This window comes from Narcine bancroftii, chromosome 1 (assembly GCF_036971445.1).
Source record: "Narcine bancroftii isolate sNarBan1 chromosome 1, sNarBan1.hap1, whole genome shotgun sequence".
NCBI lineage: Eukaryota > Metazoa > Chordata > Chondrichthyes > Torpediniformes > Narcinidae > Narcine > Narcine bancroftii.
In genome coordinates, this window is record NC_091469.1 from 362,873,824 (window position 1) to 362,892,052 (window position 18,229).

An 18,229-nucleotide genomic window follows, 5' to 3' on the forward strand; every position below is an offset into this window, starting at 1 on the left:
AGCTTCTGAAATGCCAATAATCTTGATATTTCAGTATTTTGGAGGAGCAATGGCAAAATATTGGCACACTGGAGAAATGGATGCAAGTAAAGATTTTCCACAGAACATATCAAACAAAAGGTTCAAATTCTGACATTCTGGGGCACATATTCACATTTTGTATACAGTTGAAAGAATGTTGGGAGCATCACAGGTTCTAATGCAATACCCACTCATTGTGAACTGTCTCGTGACCTTTTATGAGACCTAGATGTAAGATAAAATAGTATTTTTTTAAAATATAAACTGTAGCTGGACTGTCATCTTCATTTCATTGGGATTAATTATCAGGAAAGACAGGTAGAAGCTTGTTCTTGTTGCACATTTTCATGACTGTTTGTAAGGTACTTCAACAGTATAGTCAACAGTGGTAAATTTAAAAAAAAACTTTTAAACGGGGTTTGAATAGTTCTGCCAGGGGAGATGTCTTCCCACATGTTCTCCCTACGCCATCACGCCATGTCCCCTGGTTGCACATTTTCAGGCCAGATTATGTATTACAGCTTGCTTCTCAAATTTGGTTCCATTCAAGTCAGAGTAGAACTACATTCCAAAAGTGAAGGGTAACTGGTCCTAATCATTTTCCTTTGTGTATTTAACACAGGCTACTGAGGATGAAATTCAGCCATAAGATTTTAATGCGTGTCATACCAAAACAAAATGTATTGAATGATTTTATTCAATCTTGTTATTTACTAAATAGCATTTTAAATCTGTGTCAAGGAATAATATATTGTATTCCATGGTGGGTTGGGAAATGAGGACCAGAGGGACTCTGCCCTTATTCTGCCTGGGGGAGAGATGGGTTGAGAGTGGAAGAATGAGAAAAGGAGGATATACAGGTATGACAGTTGGGAGGGAGGAGTAGGTGGAATCCATGTTTATGAAACAAAGGGGACATAGCAGATGTCCTGGATTGGAAGGCCTCATCCTGGGAACAGATGCAGTGAAGGTAGAATAATTGGACAAAAAGGATGCTATCCTTATACGAGGCAAGGCAGGAAGAGGTAAAAGACAGGTCACTGTGACAGTTATTGTGTTTGTATTAGATGCCCGTGGATTGTTTGATCCCTGAGGAAGGGGTCAAGGAATGGGAGAGAGGTGTCAGAAACAGTCCAGATTACATATATCAGTCAGGTGGAAGTTGACAGTGAAGGTAATGAACAAATGCATTTACCTATGTAATGGATGAAGAGTAGGGGTGGGGTACATGAATAGGATTACAACGCAAAGTAGGAAATAAGAGTCAGAGAAGTTGTTACGGGTGAGGACAAGTCATGCTAAAGAGACAAGAGTGCAAGTCAATGGGGATTGAACATCTCTGCATTCAAGAAAGATGTTGAGGGCCTTGTGGTCTTCCTGATGAGCAATGGATATGTAAAGATATTGCACTTCTATGGTGAAGATAAGGTAATGGGAGTCCTTCAAAGAAGTGTAAAACGTGAGTGGTGTTCTGCATGTAGGTGGGAAGGGACTAGATGGTGGTGAGGGGAAAATAAGATGGTATAGAGGTAAGATACGAGTTCAGTTGGACAAGAACAGACAGAAATAATGGGTCTGCCATTATTTCTGTTGATGAACTTTGGGAATGAGATAAAAGGGTTGGGAAGGCTATCAGTTGAAGATTATCTGAAGTGATAAAGTCTCAGAGATTATGTCCTGATGATGGTTAGTGGGGTTTTGGTCAACATGTAGAAATTAGGATCTGTCAAAGAGCCTTGAGGAAACAGCCTAATTATCACCTAAAGAAAACAGTTAATTATGGTGAACCATCATGAATTGTTCAGGGAAAGTCATGTTTAACCAGTTTCATGCATTTTTTTTTTAAGGAGGTAACAAATAGAATATGATAATGCAGTCGATATGGCCATTTGAAACCCATGCTGCCAAATTATACCCAATTAACCTGCAACCCCATATGTTTTGAAGGGTGGGAGGTAACAGGAGCACCCAAGGAAAACCTACACACACATGGGTTGAATGTACAAACTCCACACAGGCAGCACCAGATTCGAACTCGAGTCGCTGATGCTGTAATAGTATTGTGCTAACTGGTATGCTAAGAGTACCATCTGGATAGATGCCACAGGGCAGGCTAATTTACAAAGTTGAAGTGTGTGGCCTAAAAGGGGACATTGATAATGTCAACATGAAGTTGGCCAAGTAAAAGACAAAAGAAGACGACAGTGAATGGTTGTTTTTCAGATTGGAAAAAGACCATTGGTTTTGGGACCATTTCTGATCATGGTCTATATCAGTGGTTCTCAACCTTTTTCTTTCCACTCACATACCACTTTAAGTATTCCCGATGCCATATGTGCTCTGTGATTTGTAAGGGGTTGCTTAAAGTGGTATGTGGGTGGAAAGAAAGAGTTTGAAAACCATTGTTTTTAATCATACCTAATTGACTCATTATAACTCCAAAGGAAATGGGCCAATGACAATTTTTCTCAAGCAAAATATTTCAGTAACAATTGGGTCCAGAGCAGTGATTCTCATCCTTCCTAATCACCGAGTTTGGATGGCATAGGGATTACTTAAAGTGGTATGCAAGTGGAAAGTCAACCTGAAGAAAACTGAGGTCCTCCATCAGCCAGCTCCCCACCATGACTACCAGCCCCCCCACATCTCCATCGGGCACACAAAACTCAAAACGGTCAACCATTTTACCTATCTCAGCTGCACCATTTCATTGGATGCAAGGATCGACAACGAGATAGACAATAGACTCGCCAAGGCAAATAGCGCCTTTGGAAGACTACACAAAAGAGTCTGGAAAAACAACCAACTGAAAAACCTCACAAAGATTAGCGTATACAGAGTCGTTGTCATACCCACACTCCTGTTCGGCTCCGAATCATGGGTCCTCTACCGGCATCACCTAGGGCTCCTAGAACGCTTCCACCAGCATTGTCTCCGCTCCATCCTCAACATTCATTGGCGCGACTTCATCCCTAACATCGAAGTACTCGAGATGGCAGAGGCCGACAGCATCGAATCCACACTGCTGAAGATCCAACTGCGCTGGGTAGGTCACGTCTCCAGAATGGAGGACCATCGCCTTCCGAAGATCATGTTATATGGCAAGCTCTCCACTGGCCACCGTGACAGAGGTGCACCAAAGAAGAGGTACAAGGACTGCCTAAAGAAATCTCTTGGTGCCTGCCACATTGACCACCGCCAGTGGGCTGATATCGCCTCAAACCGTGCATCTTGGCACCTCACAGTTCAGTGGGCAGCAACCTCCTTTGAAGAAGACCGCAGAGCCCACCTCACTGACAAAAGACAAAGGAGGAAAAACCCAACACCCAACCCCAACCAACCAATTTTCCCTTGCAACCACTGCAACTGTGTCTGCCTGTCCCGCATCGGACTTGTCAGCCACAAACGAGCCTGCAGCTGACGTGAACATTACCCCTCCATAAATCTTCGTCCACGAAGCCAAGCCAAAGATGTGAGTGGAAAGAGAAAGGTTGAGAACCACTGATCTACATTAACAATCTAGATTTCAGTGTGCAAGCCACAATTTCTAAGTTTCTAACATGGAAGACTTGTAAACTTAGAGGAGGATAGTGGTAGATTGTAGCAAGATAAAATGTATTGGATAATTGCTAAAGACATGGTAGATGAAGTTTAATTCAGAGAAATGGTAGATGATGCATTTCAGCAGAAAGAATGAGGAGAGGCAATATAGACAGGTCAGCTGTGTATTTGAAGCACCCTGGTACAGAAGTCTACAACAAATTCTGAAAAATTAGATATGGATAGTTATTTGATGGATGGCAAAAACATAGTGTGTTAGAGGCCTGGCTGTTGTGTGGTATAACTTCATTACTCTTAAGCAGAGGATATATTGTCATAAAAGTGGTGTGGAAGCATAGGGACTTGTGGAGATATGTGCAATTTAAGGTTGTATGAAGATTAACAAAGTTAATAAGGCAATCACAGATTTGGGCTTTCTCAACAGAGGTATTGCATCTGAAAGAAGGGAGACCCTGCTAAACCTTTGTAAAACCTGGTTCAGCCTGATTAAGAACATAGTATTCAAATATGGTGGCCACATTATAGGAAGGATATGAAGAAATTTGAAATGGTCAGAGAAAGATTTGTGAGAATGGTTACTGTGGTTGCAAGAATAGATTGGAGAGGCTGAAGCTGGTTTCTTTGGAGTGTAGAAGACTGAAGGGACATAAAATAACAATTACTCTGGACAGCAGATTTTGGGAGGCTGCACTTTTTTGTTGAGAGTTTGAGGACAAGAAGCCACAATCATAAAATTAAAGGGGAGAGAATCAAGATTGATATAAGAAAAACTCCCCCCCCCCCCCCCCCCCCCCCCCCCACATTGCCTGTGGTTGGAATCTGAAATGTATTTCCTCCAACTGTGAAGTCAGGTTGTCTTGTGATCAGGAAGGAATTGAATAAATGATGGTGAAGAAAAGGTTGGTGGAGAAAGTGTTGGGTGGGGGCAGGCTAGCAAGTTGCAGTGGTATAGAGCAGCAGAGACATTGATGGTCTGCATGAACTTTTACAGTGTTGTAGTAGGTCTATGATTGAATTATCCATAGTAGACCATATTCCCTTGTCTGCTTTGTCCATCAGTTGCTCATCCGCCAAATATGCAGGGGTGGGGTTAAGCAGACAGGAACAACATATTTGGTTATGATGCTGTTACAGAGTTTTGTGTTGTGTATTGGCCTATGTGTTGTGTGGTTTTCTGTTGGAAAGTGACAGTTTGCCTTTAAGAGCCAAGTTGAAGGTGGGCTGCTGAGAGAGTGGGAGACAGACTGGGCATGTGCAGAAAATGATCTAAAATCTTCTGGATTTGGATGACAAACCACCATTGGGTGGTGCTGTGGAGTGGAAGGAGGCCCAAAACTCTCTCCTCTCCTCTCCTCTCCTCTCCTCTCCTCTCCTCTCCTCTCCTCTCCTCTCCTCTCCTCTCCTCTCCTCTCCTCTCCTCTCCTCTCCCTCTCTCTCTTACCAAACAAACTGAATTTTGTTTATGATCTTTGATTCGGTTGAGATCAAAGTTTTGTGAGTCTTGTGTGTTTTCTGTTTGTTTTGTGTCTAAGTTTTTCTGTGGGCTGGTTGGAAATATAACTTAGACTTTAATTACATATGTTATATTTAGGCTGGGGAATTTATTAGTTTTACACTGTTATAGAAACTTGCATAGTAACCAGTGGGCATTGTTATAAAAGGGGGGTTTTGAATTAAAGTGTGAAGGTGAATTTTTGTTAATAAAGTAATTGTTCATCTTTACCCCCGTGTGATATGCCTTCTTTGTGGTTACTGGTTTGATCTTATAACAATGATCCAGAACTATACATGGCCAAAGATATGTATGTGTATTTAATTTACACAAGCACATACATTTACTATGCAAATTTGAAGGTAGTGATGCTTATACTTTCAAATCTATCACACTCCAAAGAATATCTTAGCTTGTGGTCTAATTACCAGAGGAAGTGTGCACTGATCCTGATATCACCTCTGTCAAATACACTTTCCATCTGTACCTTGAGATTTGGTTTAATTCTCCTGATCATCAAAAATTTTTTTTGAAGTATACTCATTTGATTTTGCCTTTGAACAATTCCTTTAAAACTCGTTTCATTTGCTTCACAGTATCTGAATGTTCTCTTGCCTTCCACAAAATTCCTTTGGTGCAACACAATGCATTTTACTCAATTATAAAAAAAGAGGAAACTTTGCTCGTGCACACCAAATACCTGTCTCCAAAGGCAACTTGTTTCCAGATTGGTTCAGAGCTCACCTGTCTTGAATACAACAATTTTTTTCATTTAATGAAATCAGAGTATTTGTATTTAGTTTTGTCTTGTTTTATAGTACAGATTCCTACATGATATTCTTTATAACATGTTTACAGACCCTAGATTCCAACAAGATATTCTTTATAACATGTTTACAGACCCTAGATTCCTACATGATATTCTTCATAACATGTTTACATGCCCTAGATTCCTACATGATATTCTTTATAACATGTTTACAAACCCTAGATTCCTACATGATATTTTTTTATAACATGTTTACAGACCCTAGATTCCTACATGATATTCTTCATAACATGTTTACATGCCCTAGATTCCTACATGATATTCTTTATAACATGTTTACAAACCCTAGATTCCTACATGATATTTTTTATAACATGTATACAGACCCTAGATTCCTACATGATATTCTTTATAACATGTTTACAGATCCTAGATTCCTACATGGTATTCTTTACAACATGTTTACAGACCATAGATTCCTACAAGATATTCTTTATAACATGTTTACAGGCCCTAGGTTCCTACATGATATTCTTTATAACATGTTTACAGGCCCTAGATTCCTACATGATATTCTTTTTAACATGTTGACAGACCCTAGATTCCTACATGATCTTCTTTATAATATTCATGATATTCTACATGATATTCTTTATAACATGTTGACAGACCCTCGATCCCTACATGATATTTTTCATAACATGTTGACAGACCCTAGATTCCTACATGATATTCTTTATAATATTCATGATATTCTACATGATATTCTTTATAACATGTTAACAGACCTTAGATTCCTACATGATATTCTTTATAACATGTTGACAGACCCTAGATTCCTACATGATATTCTTTACAACATGTTTACAGAGCCTAGATTCCTACATGATATTCTTTATAATATTCATGATATTCTATATGATATTCTTAATAACTTGTTGACAGACCCTAGATTCCTACATGATATTCTTTATAACATGTTGACAGACCCTAGATTCCTACATGATATTCTTAATAACATGTTGACAGACCCTAGATTCCTACATGATATTCTTTATAACATGTTGACAGACCCTAGATTCCTACATGATATTCTTTATAACATGTTGACAGAGCCTTTTTTCATTATTGCTTACCTTAAAATGAAAATCGAGTTATTCCTTGCTTCTCCAGCAAAATGAAAGTAATTTAATTTTTTTGTTTTATCTTCATTTTAAAATCCAAAATGTTTATGTCGATATGTTTTACCTTAGTCTGTGGTGAAAAAATGAAATGACAAATTATGTATGTAAATTGAGATTGCTTACTGTCTCCTTGGCAACGTAATGGGCCGACAGTTAGTTTAGCTTCAGATCCCGAGCGGCCAGTATCTCCAACTAATACTTGGCCTACTGGAAGATGATCTTTATAAGCAAGGAGCCCGAAATCCTTCCTCCTGAAAAATATATGACAACATTTCAGGAATAAGATACATCTCAAATCTAACTCTGCAAATGAAACAAGGAATGAAATGATCAGACATGCTAACATTACAATACTTAAAGAATGAACAGCTTAAAATTATCAATGTTTTGATGAAGGGTTTTCCATATTATTCATCCCAAAAACTCAATGAAATGTCAAACAGTCTTGAGCGTATCTGTATGAGATGGTGTCATATATTTTCTCCTGAAATATTTTTTCCATGTTGCTTCTAAGTTGCCCAACTAGGTCTCTCAGTTCCAGTGGAATCTCATTGATTATATATTCACCCTGCTTCCCACTGAGAACCACTCAGGGCCACAAGCTCCTGATTTACAGATTGTTAGGACTGTGTCAGCATTGCTTTTGATCTTATCATTAAATGACTAATCTTCTTTCTTCTTCTTCTTTGGCTTGGCTTCGCGGACGAAGATTTATGGAGGGGGTAAAAGTCCACGTCAGCTGCAGGCTCGTTTGTGGCTGACAAGTCCGATGTGGGACAGGCAGACACGGTTGCAGCGGCTGAAGGGGAAAATTGGTTGGTTGGGGTTGGGTGTTGGATTTTTCCTCCTTTGTCTTTTGTCAGTGAGGTGGGCTCTGCGGTCTTCTTCAAAGGAGGTTGCTGCCTGCCAAACTGTGAGGCGCCAAGATGCACGGTTTGAGGCGATATCAGCCCACTGGCGGTGGTCAATGTGGCAGGCACCAAGAGATTTCTTTAGGCAGTCCTTGTACCTTTTCTTTGGTGCACCTCTGTCACGGTGGCCAGTGGAGAGCTCGTCATATAACACGATCTTGGGAAGGCGATGGTCCTCCATTCTGGAGACGTGACCCACCCAGCGCAGCTGGATCTTCAGCAGCGTGGACTCGATGCTGTCGACCTCTGCCATCTCGAGTACTTCGACGTTAGGGATGAAAGCGCTCCAATGGATGTTGAGGATGGAGCGGAGACAACGCTGGTGGAAGCGTTCTAGGAGCCGTAGGTGATGCCGGTAGAGTAATAAACAATAGACAACTAAGGAACAGTGCTGCATGATTCATGAAACTGCAGAGCTCCATTATTTACGAATGCTTTCACTACCTCAGAATATTCTATAGCATAGTCCATAGGAGCAGGAGAAGGAGAAGGCCATTTTGTCCATGGAGTTCACTCCACCATTCCAACATGATCTGATCCATCCTCCCACTCAGCTCCACTCCCCTGCCCTCATAACCTTTAATTTCCTGACTATTCAGAAACCTATGAATCTCTGCTTTAAATACACCCAACAACTTGGCCTCCACAGCTGCTCGTGGTAGAAAATTCCAGAGGTTCACCACTCTCTGTCTAAGGAAATTTCTCCTCACATCTGTTTCAAGAGGGTGCCCTCAAAACCTGAAGTTGTGTCCTTTTGTCCTCCACCACCCCCCCCCCCCCCCCCCACCATGGTAAACAACTTTGCCACATCTACTCTGTTCAATGTTCAAAATGCTTTGAGGAGTCTTCCCCCCCTCCCCCCCACCCTACTCATTCTTCTGAACTCTGAGGAGTCAGACCTAGAGCTATCAAAATGTTCCTCATATGCCAATACCTTCACTCCAGGAATCATTCTTGAGAATCTTCTCTGAACCCTCTCCAATGCCAGCACATCCTTTCCTAAATAAGGAGCCCAAAACCACCATTTCTGCCACCTACTATGTAATCTCACCACCAGACACTCACCTTTCCTCTCTCCCTTCCATAGGAATAGCTCCCTTGTCCATTGCTTTTCACCAATCCTGCATTTGCACCTACCCTTGTGACTGCAAGAAAAGTTACACTTGCATCTACACCTCCTCCCTCTCCACTATTTGAGGCCCGAAAAGCAGTCCCTCCAGGTGAAGCAACACTTCATGTGAAACTGCAGGAGTTATCTACTGCATCCACTCCTCCCCTTGTGTTCTCCTTTCCATTGGAGAGACTGGACACAAACTGGGAGATCACTTCATTCAGTACCTTCACTTTGCCTGCCACAAGAGTGGGTATCTCCCAGTGGCAATCCATTTCAATTCCACACCCCATTCACTTGCTGACATGTCTGTCCATAGTCTCACGCACTGCCAGACTGAGACCACCCACAAATTGGAGGAACAACACCCTATATTCCATCTGGGCACCCTCCAACCAGATTAACATTGATTTCTCTTTTTCTGTTAGTCCATCCCCACTCCTGTCTCTCCCCATCCTTCTCTCAATTTATCCTTTCATCTAGCTCTCTCTCTTTCCTGTTCCCCCTGTTTCCTTTCCTCCAGCTCTGCATTCATAGAGCCAACCATTCCCTCGATCATTTCTCACCTTTCCTCTCCTGTTCTCCTATCAACGTCAAATTATTATTTAAACTTTATTTAAGATTTTATAAACATGAATAAAATAAAGGATTACATTTAAAAAGAATAAAAGTAAGATAATAAAATTACAGTACCACATAGGTAAACTAAATAAACTAACCCCCCGCAATGATTATTACACAACATTAATAACCTAACTTAAAATTAATCTAACCCCCCCCCAAATAAAGAGTGAAGAGTTAATAAAATTAACAATATTATATAAGAAAAAAAGCCAACTACAAAAAGAAAGATAAAATGTAACATGTAAAGATACTAACAAAAAAGTTATCAATACTAAAATATCACACTTAAAAACATATTTAAAGCAAACTTAAATGCATATATTTAACAAACGGAGTCCACTTTGACCTATAAAAAGACATCCTATCCTGAATTGAAAAAGATTTCCTTTCCATGGTCAAACAGGATTATATCTCCAAATGCCACCTATCTAAAGTTAATATATTTCTATCTTTCCAAGTAAGTGCTATACATTTCTTTGCCACAGCTAAAGCTAAATAGATAAAGGAAATCTGATAATCCTTTAAACCTAAATCAATTGGTGATTGCATATTCCCTAATAAAAATATATTAGGATCTAATACAAGACGGATATTATATAAACTATTAAGTATAGATTGAATACCTTTCCAAAACTGTTGCAATCGATCACAAAGCCAGACAGTATGCAAAAAGTATTAGCCGCCTGGTCACAACGAAAACAGCAATCCAACTTACTAAGGCCAAACTTTTTTAGTTTCTCCGGTGTTAAATATAACTGATGTATAAAATTATAATTAATCATCACTAATCTAGCATTAATTAATTTCCAAATACTATTCTGACAAATTTCCATCCAGGCTGCTTCAGCTATTGTAAAACCTAAATCTTTTTCCCATTTCAATTTATCTTTATCCCAATCTTTTTTACTTTCAGTTTCTTGTATAATACAATAAAAATCAGATATATATCCCTTTTTTGGTATTGAAAGTACATATTCCTCAAAATTAGAATCAGGCAATAAGATCATATGACGACCACATATCTGTTTTACAAAAGATCTTAATTGATAATACACAAATACAGAATTTCCACTAATACCAAATTATATATTTACCTCCTATGGATGCTGTGTGACCTGCCATATTTCTCCAGCATTTCTCTTTTTTTTCTGCATTCACAGTGTCTGCAGAGTGTGACATTTCTTTTGTGATATGGGTTCATTTCTGAGCTCTGGTGGAGTTTGCACATTTTCTCCATTGCAGTGTGGAATTTTACCCTTGGCTCTCTTTTTTTTCCACATACCAAAGATGTATTGGCAGGTGGACCAGTGATTCTGAGCTGCCCCCAGTGAAGGAAAGTGGTAAGAGAACCAGGGAGGGTTGACATGCATGTGAGAGACACCAGATTAAAGGCCTGATAGAAATATCCTGAGAGCGGGCACAAATAAATGGGTTAAATTTTCTCCTTTGTCACAAGAAATTATGGTATATTGTACATAAAACATATCGTCTAAATGGTGAAAGATTGCAGAGCAATCTGGGTTTCCAAGTTTGGTTTACAAACAACTGGTGTGAAGTCACAGTAACGGAATGGGAGAGTGTTTAAAATACTATTGCATATTGCCAGGGAGGTTTTGCTTCAGTTATACAGGACATTGGCGAGAATACATCTGGAGTACTGTGGCCAGCAAATTTTAACCACTCATGTACCAAAACCTATTTCATGATGGAAACAAAAGACTGCAGATATTAGAATCAATCTGCTAGAGGAAGAGTCTTGATGAAAGACTGCTGATGGATTAGTCTTAGTGAAGGGCTCCAATCCAAAACATTGATAATTCTTTTTATCCAGCTGATGCTGGTCGACTTGCCGAGTTCCTTCAGCAGATTGTTTTATGTTCCTGTTTCTTGATTTATTGTTGAATGGTGATATCCTAACTATTCCTATTGTGAAAAGCTGACCTTTAATATCAATTGCCGAACTCCCCAGAGTAATTGATGAGAATAGTTCTGCAAACAAACGTGGAACTTTCATGGCATTGAAGGCACAGTTATCCAGGAACTGCTGTATTTATCAGATGACAATTTATGTCCAAATATTGTTTCAAAAATATTACAATCCCTAACTCATACATCTCACAAATGGATTCCAAACATGTTCACCGATTCACAAACTGATTTGAGGAAAGGCAGGCGATAAATTTAAATGATAATGATGACTTTACCAGGATTGTAATATATGGTTTATTGAACTTGCTTATTTGCTATTTTGTTACTTGCTCTGAAATTGATTATCCATATTAGACTTACAGTATGTAAAGTTATTACATTAATATTCTTCTAAGTATATTCTATAAAGTTAACGAGTTTTAAACCTCCATTTGTCATTATCATTTAATCGGTGTGGAGCTGTACTGAATTAGAATACCGGTCAAGAAGTTCATGGAATGAAAAGCATTGATTTACCAATTTACTTACAGGATTGTGATAATGGATTTACAGAGGTTCACAAAAACCAAAGGGCACAGATGTAAAAATTTACTCCAATGAGATGTATGGAACATGCAGGATAAGAGTACAATCAACATAAATATGCACAGGAAACTAGCCAAGACATTAAATTAGATTTAAATCTCAAATAGGCTCTGGTAATTTTATCTGAATGCATTATCACAACACACATCTGCCATTGATGTATTTCTGAATCATTGAAATTAAAGCCAACAGCTAAATGAAGTGTTCAACGTTGTCCTTGGAGACAAACAAATAAATGTTGTTACAAAACGTCAGACTAAAATTTGATTCATTTAAAAGCTGCTTTCTATACTTTGAACGTCCTTCCAAAGAATCATATTAACTCTTTCAAATAGCGCTACATCATATAGCCATTTAATTGCACAACTTCTAAATTTGGTTTGGCAATTTTGGTTGCACGTGTAGCAGCAGAAGATGCTGGGCCTCTCCCTGAGGAATTTCTGCATCAATTCTTTGAGCTGAGATGACTAACCAACAATCAAAACAATCCTCAAAAATAAAAACAATATTTTGAGGCAGGCAATCTTAAGTAATGATAGAAAATGTTGAAAATATTCAGCAGATCAAGTTGTATTTGTGGAGAGAGAGTAGAGTTCCAACATTTCAGATCGATGACTAATTAAACAGATTTTAAGAATGTTCATTGTTCCTTCTGATTAAAGGACATTGATTTAAAATCATGTTTCTCTCCCCGAAGACACTGCCTGACCTGGAAAGTAATTTGATTTGACAAACTTCATCTTTATTGGTCAGTTTGACTTCAGCTCTCCTAAAATGTTCTGATGGCACATTTGGCTAAAAGTTACCTTAATGTCAAAGACCATCTCTCTCACTTCATCTCTGAAATTTAGCTTTTCTATCCATGCTTACTACAAGGCTGTGAAAATTATGACCTTGGGTTCAATTTCTCCCGAGTAAGCCTTGACCACCTGACTTATGCAGGGCTTCATCATACTCCTGCGTTTATCGGCCTGAATACTTCTTCTCCACTATGAGCAATTACAGTCCTGAGATTCCCAGGAGTTTTGAGGGTCTGGTGTTGGGCATGCGAATGATGCGGCCCGTCCAATGTGGTCAATTAAATATAACTCAGGCTTCAGTGCTGGGGACATTGGTCTCACTTGTCTTTGGTTGACTTACCCTTCCTATGAAATTGTATAATTCTGTGAGAACAATATTGGAAGTATGTTTCCAGTGCTTTGAGTGGTTTTCCTTTGGTGGCCTTGATTTCAGAAGTTAATTACTGAGTTATCAAAAGCATGGATGGGTATCTCAGAAATGTAGTTCAAGGAATGGAAATAAGTAATTTTTGAATATTAGGGGAATTACAGGTTACTTCTATGGACAAAACATTGGTTAATTTTTGCTTCCTAGGAGTTTCTCCAGCACTTTTGGCTATTGTACTGCTTATGGGAAACTGGTGGATAGGTGGAGCTGCCATGATCTTACTGAATGCTGGTGCAGGCTTGATGGGGCACGTAGCCTACTCATGCTCCCATTTTCTTATGTTTTTATGCTTTGGAGGAAGAAGTAGTCAATCTTGATGAGGAAGTGTGTCAAATAGTATATTGTGTATTGTCCAGGTTGTTGTAGCATGGGGGATAAATGGAAGTAGTGAAGGAATGGAGTTTATGACAGGAATTAAGACCATGAGCTGGTACTTGCTGGGAAATGCTGGCTAGGTCCTCTGATAATTTCCTTGCTGTAGACAGGCAATGACTCACTTCATTCCCCAGCCATCATGGTATTGATTCAGCTGTTGGATCCATAGCCCATCTATTTTACTGGAGATTACTGTGCATAACCTCTAGTCATTATGTAAATTCTGAATTTCAGAATTTGGTGGTTTTACTCCAGGAACAAAGTAACTTTATTTTTTAACCGTACAACTTTGGTATGGGGATGGGATTTAGAAACACAGTTATTCATGATAAAATTATTAGATGCGCTCTTGTATTATGGATGTGCACTATATGTGCCTTAATATTTTGCTGAAATGTATAATCTGTCACTTTTATTGTGCAGTCCATAAACATTTTGTATGTGTTTATTTGTGTAAAACCAATAAAAAAAAAGTTCCTCACTGTCCACAATGTCTCCTATCTTTGGGTCATCAGCAAACTTGTTGATCCAATTTACCACAATATCATCCAGATCATTGATTATAAACAAACAACAATGGTCCCAACACAGATCCTTGAAACACACCTCTAGTCACAGGCCTCCTGTCTGAAAAGCAACCATCCACCACTATTCTCTGTTTTCTCCCACACAGCTAATTTTAAATCCAGTTTATAACCTCTCCATGGACACCTAGTGTCTTAACCTTCTGAACTAACCTCCCATGTGGGCCTTGTCAAAGGCCATATAAACAACATCCTCAGCCTTTCCTTCAACCACTTTTTTGGTAACCTCCTCAATTAACACGACCCATCACGTATAAAGACATGCTGACTTTCCTGATTCAGCCCATGGCTGTCCAAATACCTATATTGAAGTCACACTAGACACACAGCAAATGAAAGAACCACACAGAGTTAAAAGTGAGTTGAACCAAATTATGTAAATAGAATTCTCGCGTGAGCTTATATCCCTTGGAACCCGATGACAGTTGAGACTCCTGGAACCTTTATGACATCAACCATCAAGCTGTGAGCTTTGTTAAAGGCCCAGAGGACCCCAAAACCCAGCAGCAATAGAAATTCACCAAGACAAATGATTAATGAAACAAAAGTTGCTTTTAATTATCTTTAAACATAAAAACAGGATCAAACTTTAACTAATTGCTAATAACTTAACCCCCTTCTAATTCTAAGCACACATGTTTGTAATGTGTACAAGTTCAGAAAAGTTATTTGATTCACAGTCCAATCTCACTTCTCACTGGCATCAGGCAATTCTTATACTGTGCACAGAATTTAACATTTATGAATTTTTACCAAGCTCTGGTGGTTAAAGGTAATTGGTTACTGCTCAGGAAGGCTCTTGTTGGTTTCAGAGAGATGTGTTGCTTGTTAGACACACACAAACCAATTCCCTTTGATCAGCCACTTCAGTGCCTTGCCGAAGAAACTTGCCCCATCATGGGTTTTGCAAATTATAACCTCTTCTTCTGCAGATCACCACAGAGATCCTTTTGTTTGCCTTATTTCAGGTGAAACATTCTTGCCAGCCATTTCCTCTTGTATGGACCACAAAGGTTTTCAATAGGCTGAACTCAGAACTCACAACCCAGCTTCAAAATAGAGTTTAAACAAGTTGGCAGCTTGCCATGACTGCAGAAACCAATTCTCTCACTCTCACTTTGAGAAAACCTGTTTGGTCTTTTCTCGCTCTCTGCTTGCAAAACCACATGACCTTTTTAAAAACAGCAAATTTGCAACCAGACAGATTGCAGCACCGGACCCAAACTTCTGAGCCCGCTCATCTGTTGCTTTCAAAGCAATAATCCATTTACACCAGCTTTTGAAATTTCTTGAGCTCAGGTTCTTCATTTTGCACCATCTTGCAAAAACCTTCAGCAAAGCAGTTTTCATTGCCTTTACAAAGGCACTAGGTCCAGAGGGTCTGGTTTAAGCAAAGCTCTTGTATTTTAAATGAGATCTGTTTTGTGAAGTGTTTGTGTTTATTTGTGATCTACACTAAATCCCCATAATCTATCTCCTCCAAAAACATTTGTATGTTTTATAAAATATGATATAATCCATCACAGCTTGCCCTGTACATGGAGCTCTCACAGTCAGATCTGCCATGGACTTGCCTGTTGTGTGGGTGAGCCGCCTCATAAACCCACCTCCCCCACTTTGCAGAATTAGCATCAGGAGGTATGGAGTCCATGGCTAACTTCTCTTTCGTCCATTTGGGTGGATGATCTCGTCGACTTAGGGGTGGCACAGTCACAGGGTCTTTCCAGGTCTAGGTGTGTCAACTTGAGGCAGTCAATATAACCATATAACAATTAAAGCATGGAAACAAGCCATTTGGCCCTTCTTGTCCACACTGAACTAAGTACTCTCCTCTAGTCCCACCTACCTGCACCCTGCCCATAACCCTCCATTCCCCTCCCATCCATATACCTATCCAATTTTTCCTGAAATGACAAAATTGACCCTGCCACAACTACTTCTCCCAGAAGCTCATTCCATACAGCCACAGAGTAAAGTTCTCCTTTATGTTACTTTTAAACTTTTGCCCTTAAGCTCTTAACTCATGACCTCTTGTTTCAATCTCTCCTATTTTCAATGGCCACCTATCTCTCCTTATGGCCGGTCACTTTGAGGATACATGTGGTTCCGTTCTAATGCACCACCTTTAACAGGCCCTCATATGGCCGCTGGACTGTAGTCCAGTGCATGCTGTTGCAGATGAAGACTTGGGGACAAATTAAGGTGTCAGGCCATGGAACAAGGTTGGGACAAGAGCTAATGTTCCTACTTTCTCTTGTAGTCAGTGAACTCCCACCCCTTCAAGAAAGTGCTGGATGATGAGGAAGAGAGCTAGCAGCTCCCCGTCAAAGGCACTGTATTTCAGCTCTGGTTGCCGGGGGGGGGGGGGTTGGTGGATGGGAATCATAGGTGCTGGCTGAAGAATACAACTGGTTTCCACTGATCTCATTTATGTTGTTCCGGCACACCGCCAACTGCTCAGTGGGAACCATCAAGCGTGATGACTGTGGGGACATCCACCCACAGGCATACAAGGAAGGTGGTACTTGCTCAAAAACCGCTACTGACTCCATGTCCCAAGTGATTTCCTTCACCTTGGGAGACATCAGGCCAAACAGGGGTCACATGATTTAGGCCACTGACAGTAGGAACTGATGGTAAAAGTTGATCATGCCCATGAACTTCTGTAGGCCCTTGACTGTAAAGGGCCTGACGAACTGTCTGATGGCCTCGACTTTCAACGGCAAGGAAACTGCGGTGCCCAAAGAAATCAATGGCTGACAGCCCGAACTGGCACTTTGCAGGGTTGATGGCCAAGCCATATTCACTCAGGTGGCAGCAGAGTTGGCATAGGTGTGTCAAATGCTCTTGGTGCAAGCAGATGGTGATCAGGATGTCATGTAGATGAAGACAAAATCCAAGGTGCATCCAGAGTCCAAGAGCTGCTGGAATGTCTGTGCCATGTCCTAGAGTTTGGAAGGCATCCTCTGGATCTCAAATAGGCCAAACGGTGTGATGAAGGCAGTCTTGGGGACATTGCTGGGATGGATGGGAATCTGGTGATAATTAAGAACCAGGTCAAACTTGGAGAATATGTGGCCCCATGCAAATTGGCCTGAATATGGAGCACTGGATAGCAGTTGGCCATGGTGGTGTCTTTGAGCCTTCGATAATCACCACATGGCCTTCACGTGCAGCAGAGAGGCCCACTGGCTGTCTGAGTGCTGGACAATCCCTATCTCCTCCATTTTCCTGAACTCCTCCTTGGTGAGGTGGAGTTTGTTGGGCAGGAGCCTGCTTGCCTGGGCGTATAGCTGTGGTCCATGACTCGATATATAGTGCTGTACAGCATGCTTAGGGGTGTCTGTGGAGAACTGTGGCATAATAATGTTGGAAACTCCGCTAGTACTTACGCAGATTCATTGCCTTACAAAGTCACAGAGTCCTGGTGTGGGGGTGTTAAATTGGCTTCGCCAAGTGAGTAGGTCTGAAAGGTCTTGACATTCACTAGGCACCGTACCTTGAGGTCCACGGGAGGCAATGCACCTGAAGGAGATCTGCACCCAATAAAGGCTGCAACATTGCTGTAGTGTAAGCAACCAGGTAAAATGGCTGGAACCAAACTGTAGTGGGACGATTCGCATGTCGAATGTGTGAATACTGCTGTTGTTTGCAGGGATGAGCACTGGTCTGGAATTCCTGGCATGGGTTTTGTGGCTCAAGGGGGCAAAACGCTAACCTCCACCTGTATCCATGAGGAACTTTCACCTGGAGCGTCGGTCCCAAAAGTAAAGGAGGTTATCGCGGTGGCCAGCTGCTGAAGCCATTTGCACTGGGTAGACCTGGTGTTTCCTGGAAAAGGACAGGGCGGGTGGAA

General features: G+C 40.5%; 1 protein-coding gene across 4 annotated transcripts in view; it reads right to left on the bottom strand.

The window, feature by feature from the left end:
• The window catches only part of LOC138750405 (contactin-associated protein-like 2), a 2,015,431-nt gene that overhangs the window by 370,885 nt on the left and 1,626,317 nt on the right, over window positions 1-18,229 (bottom strand). For all 4 annotated transcript variants that reach the window (XR_011349326.1, XM_069912458.1, XM_069912468.1 and 1 more), the window contains exon 15: window positions 7,151-7,278. Coding sequence is in view for 3 of the 4 variants with exons in the window: in XM_069912458.1 (XP_069768559.1) it covers window positions 7,151-7,278 (128 nt within the window). In the remaining variant the exon portion in view is untranslated. The remainder of the gene's footprint in view (window positions 1-7,150; window positions 7,279-18,229) is intronic.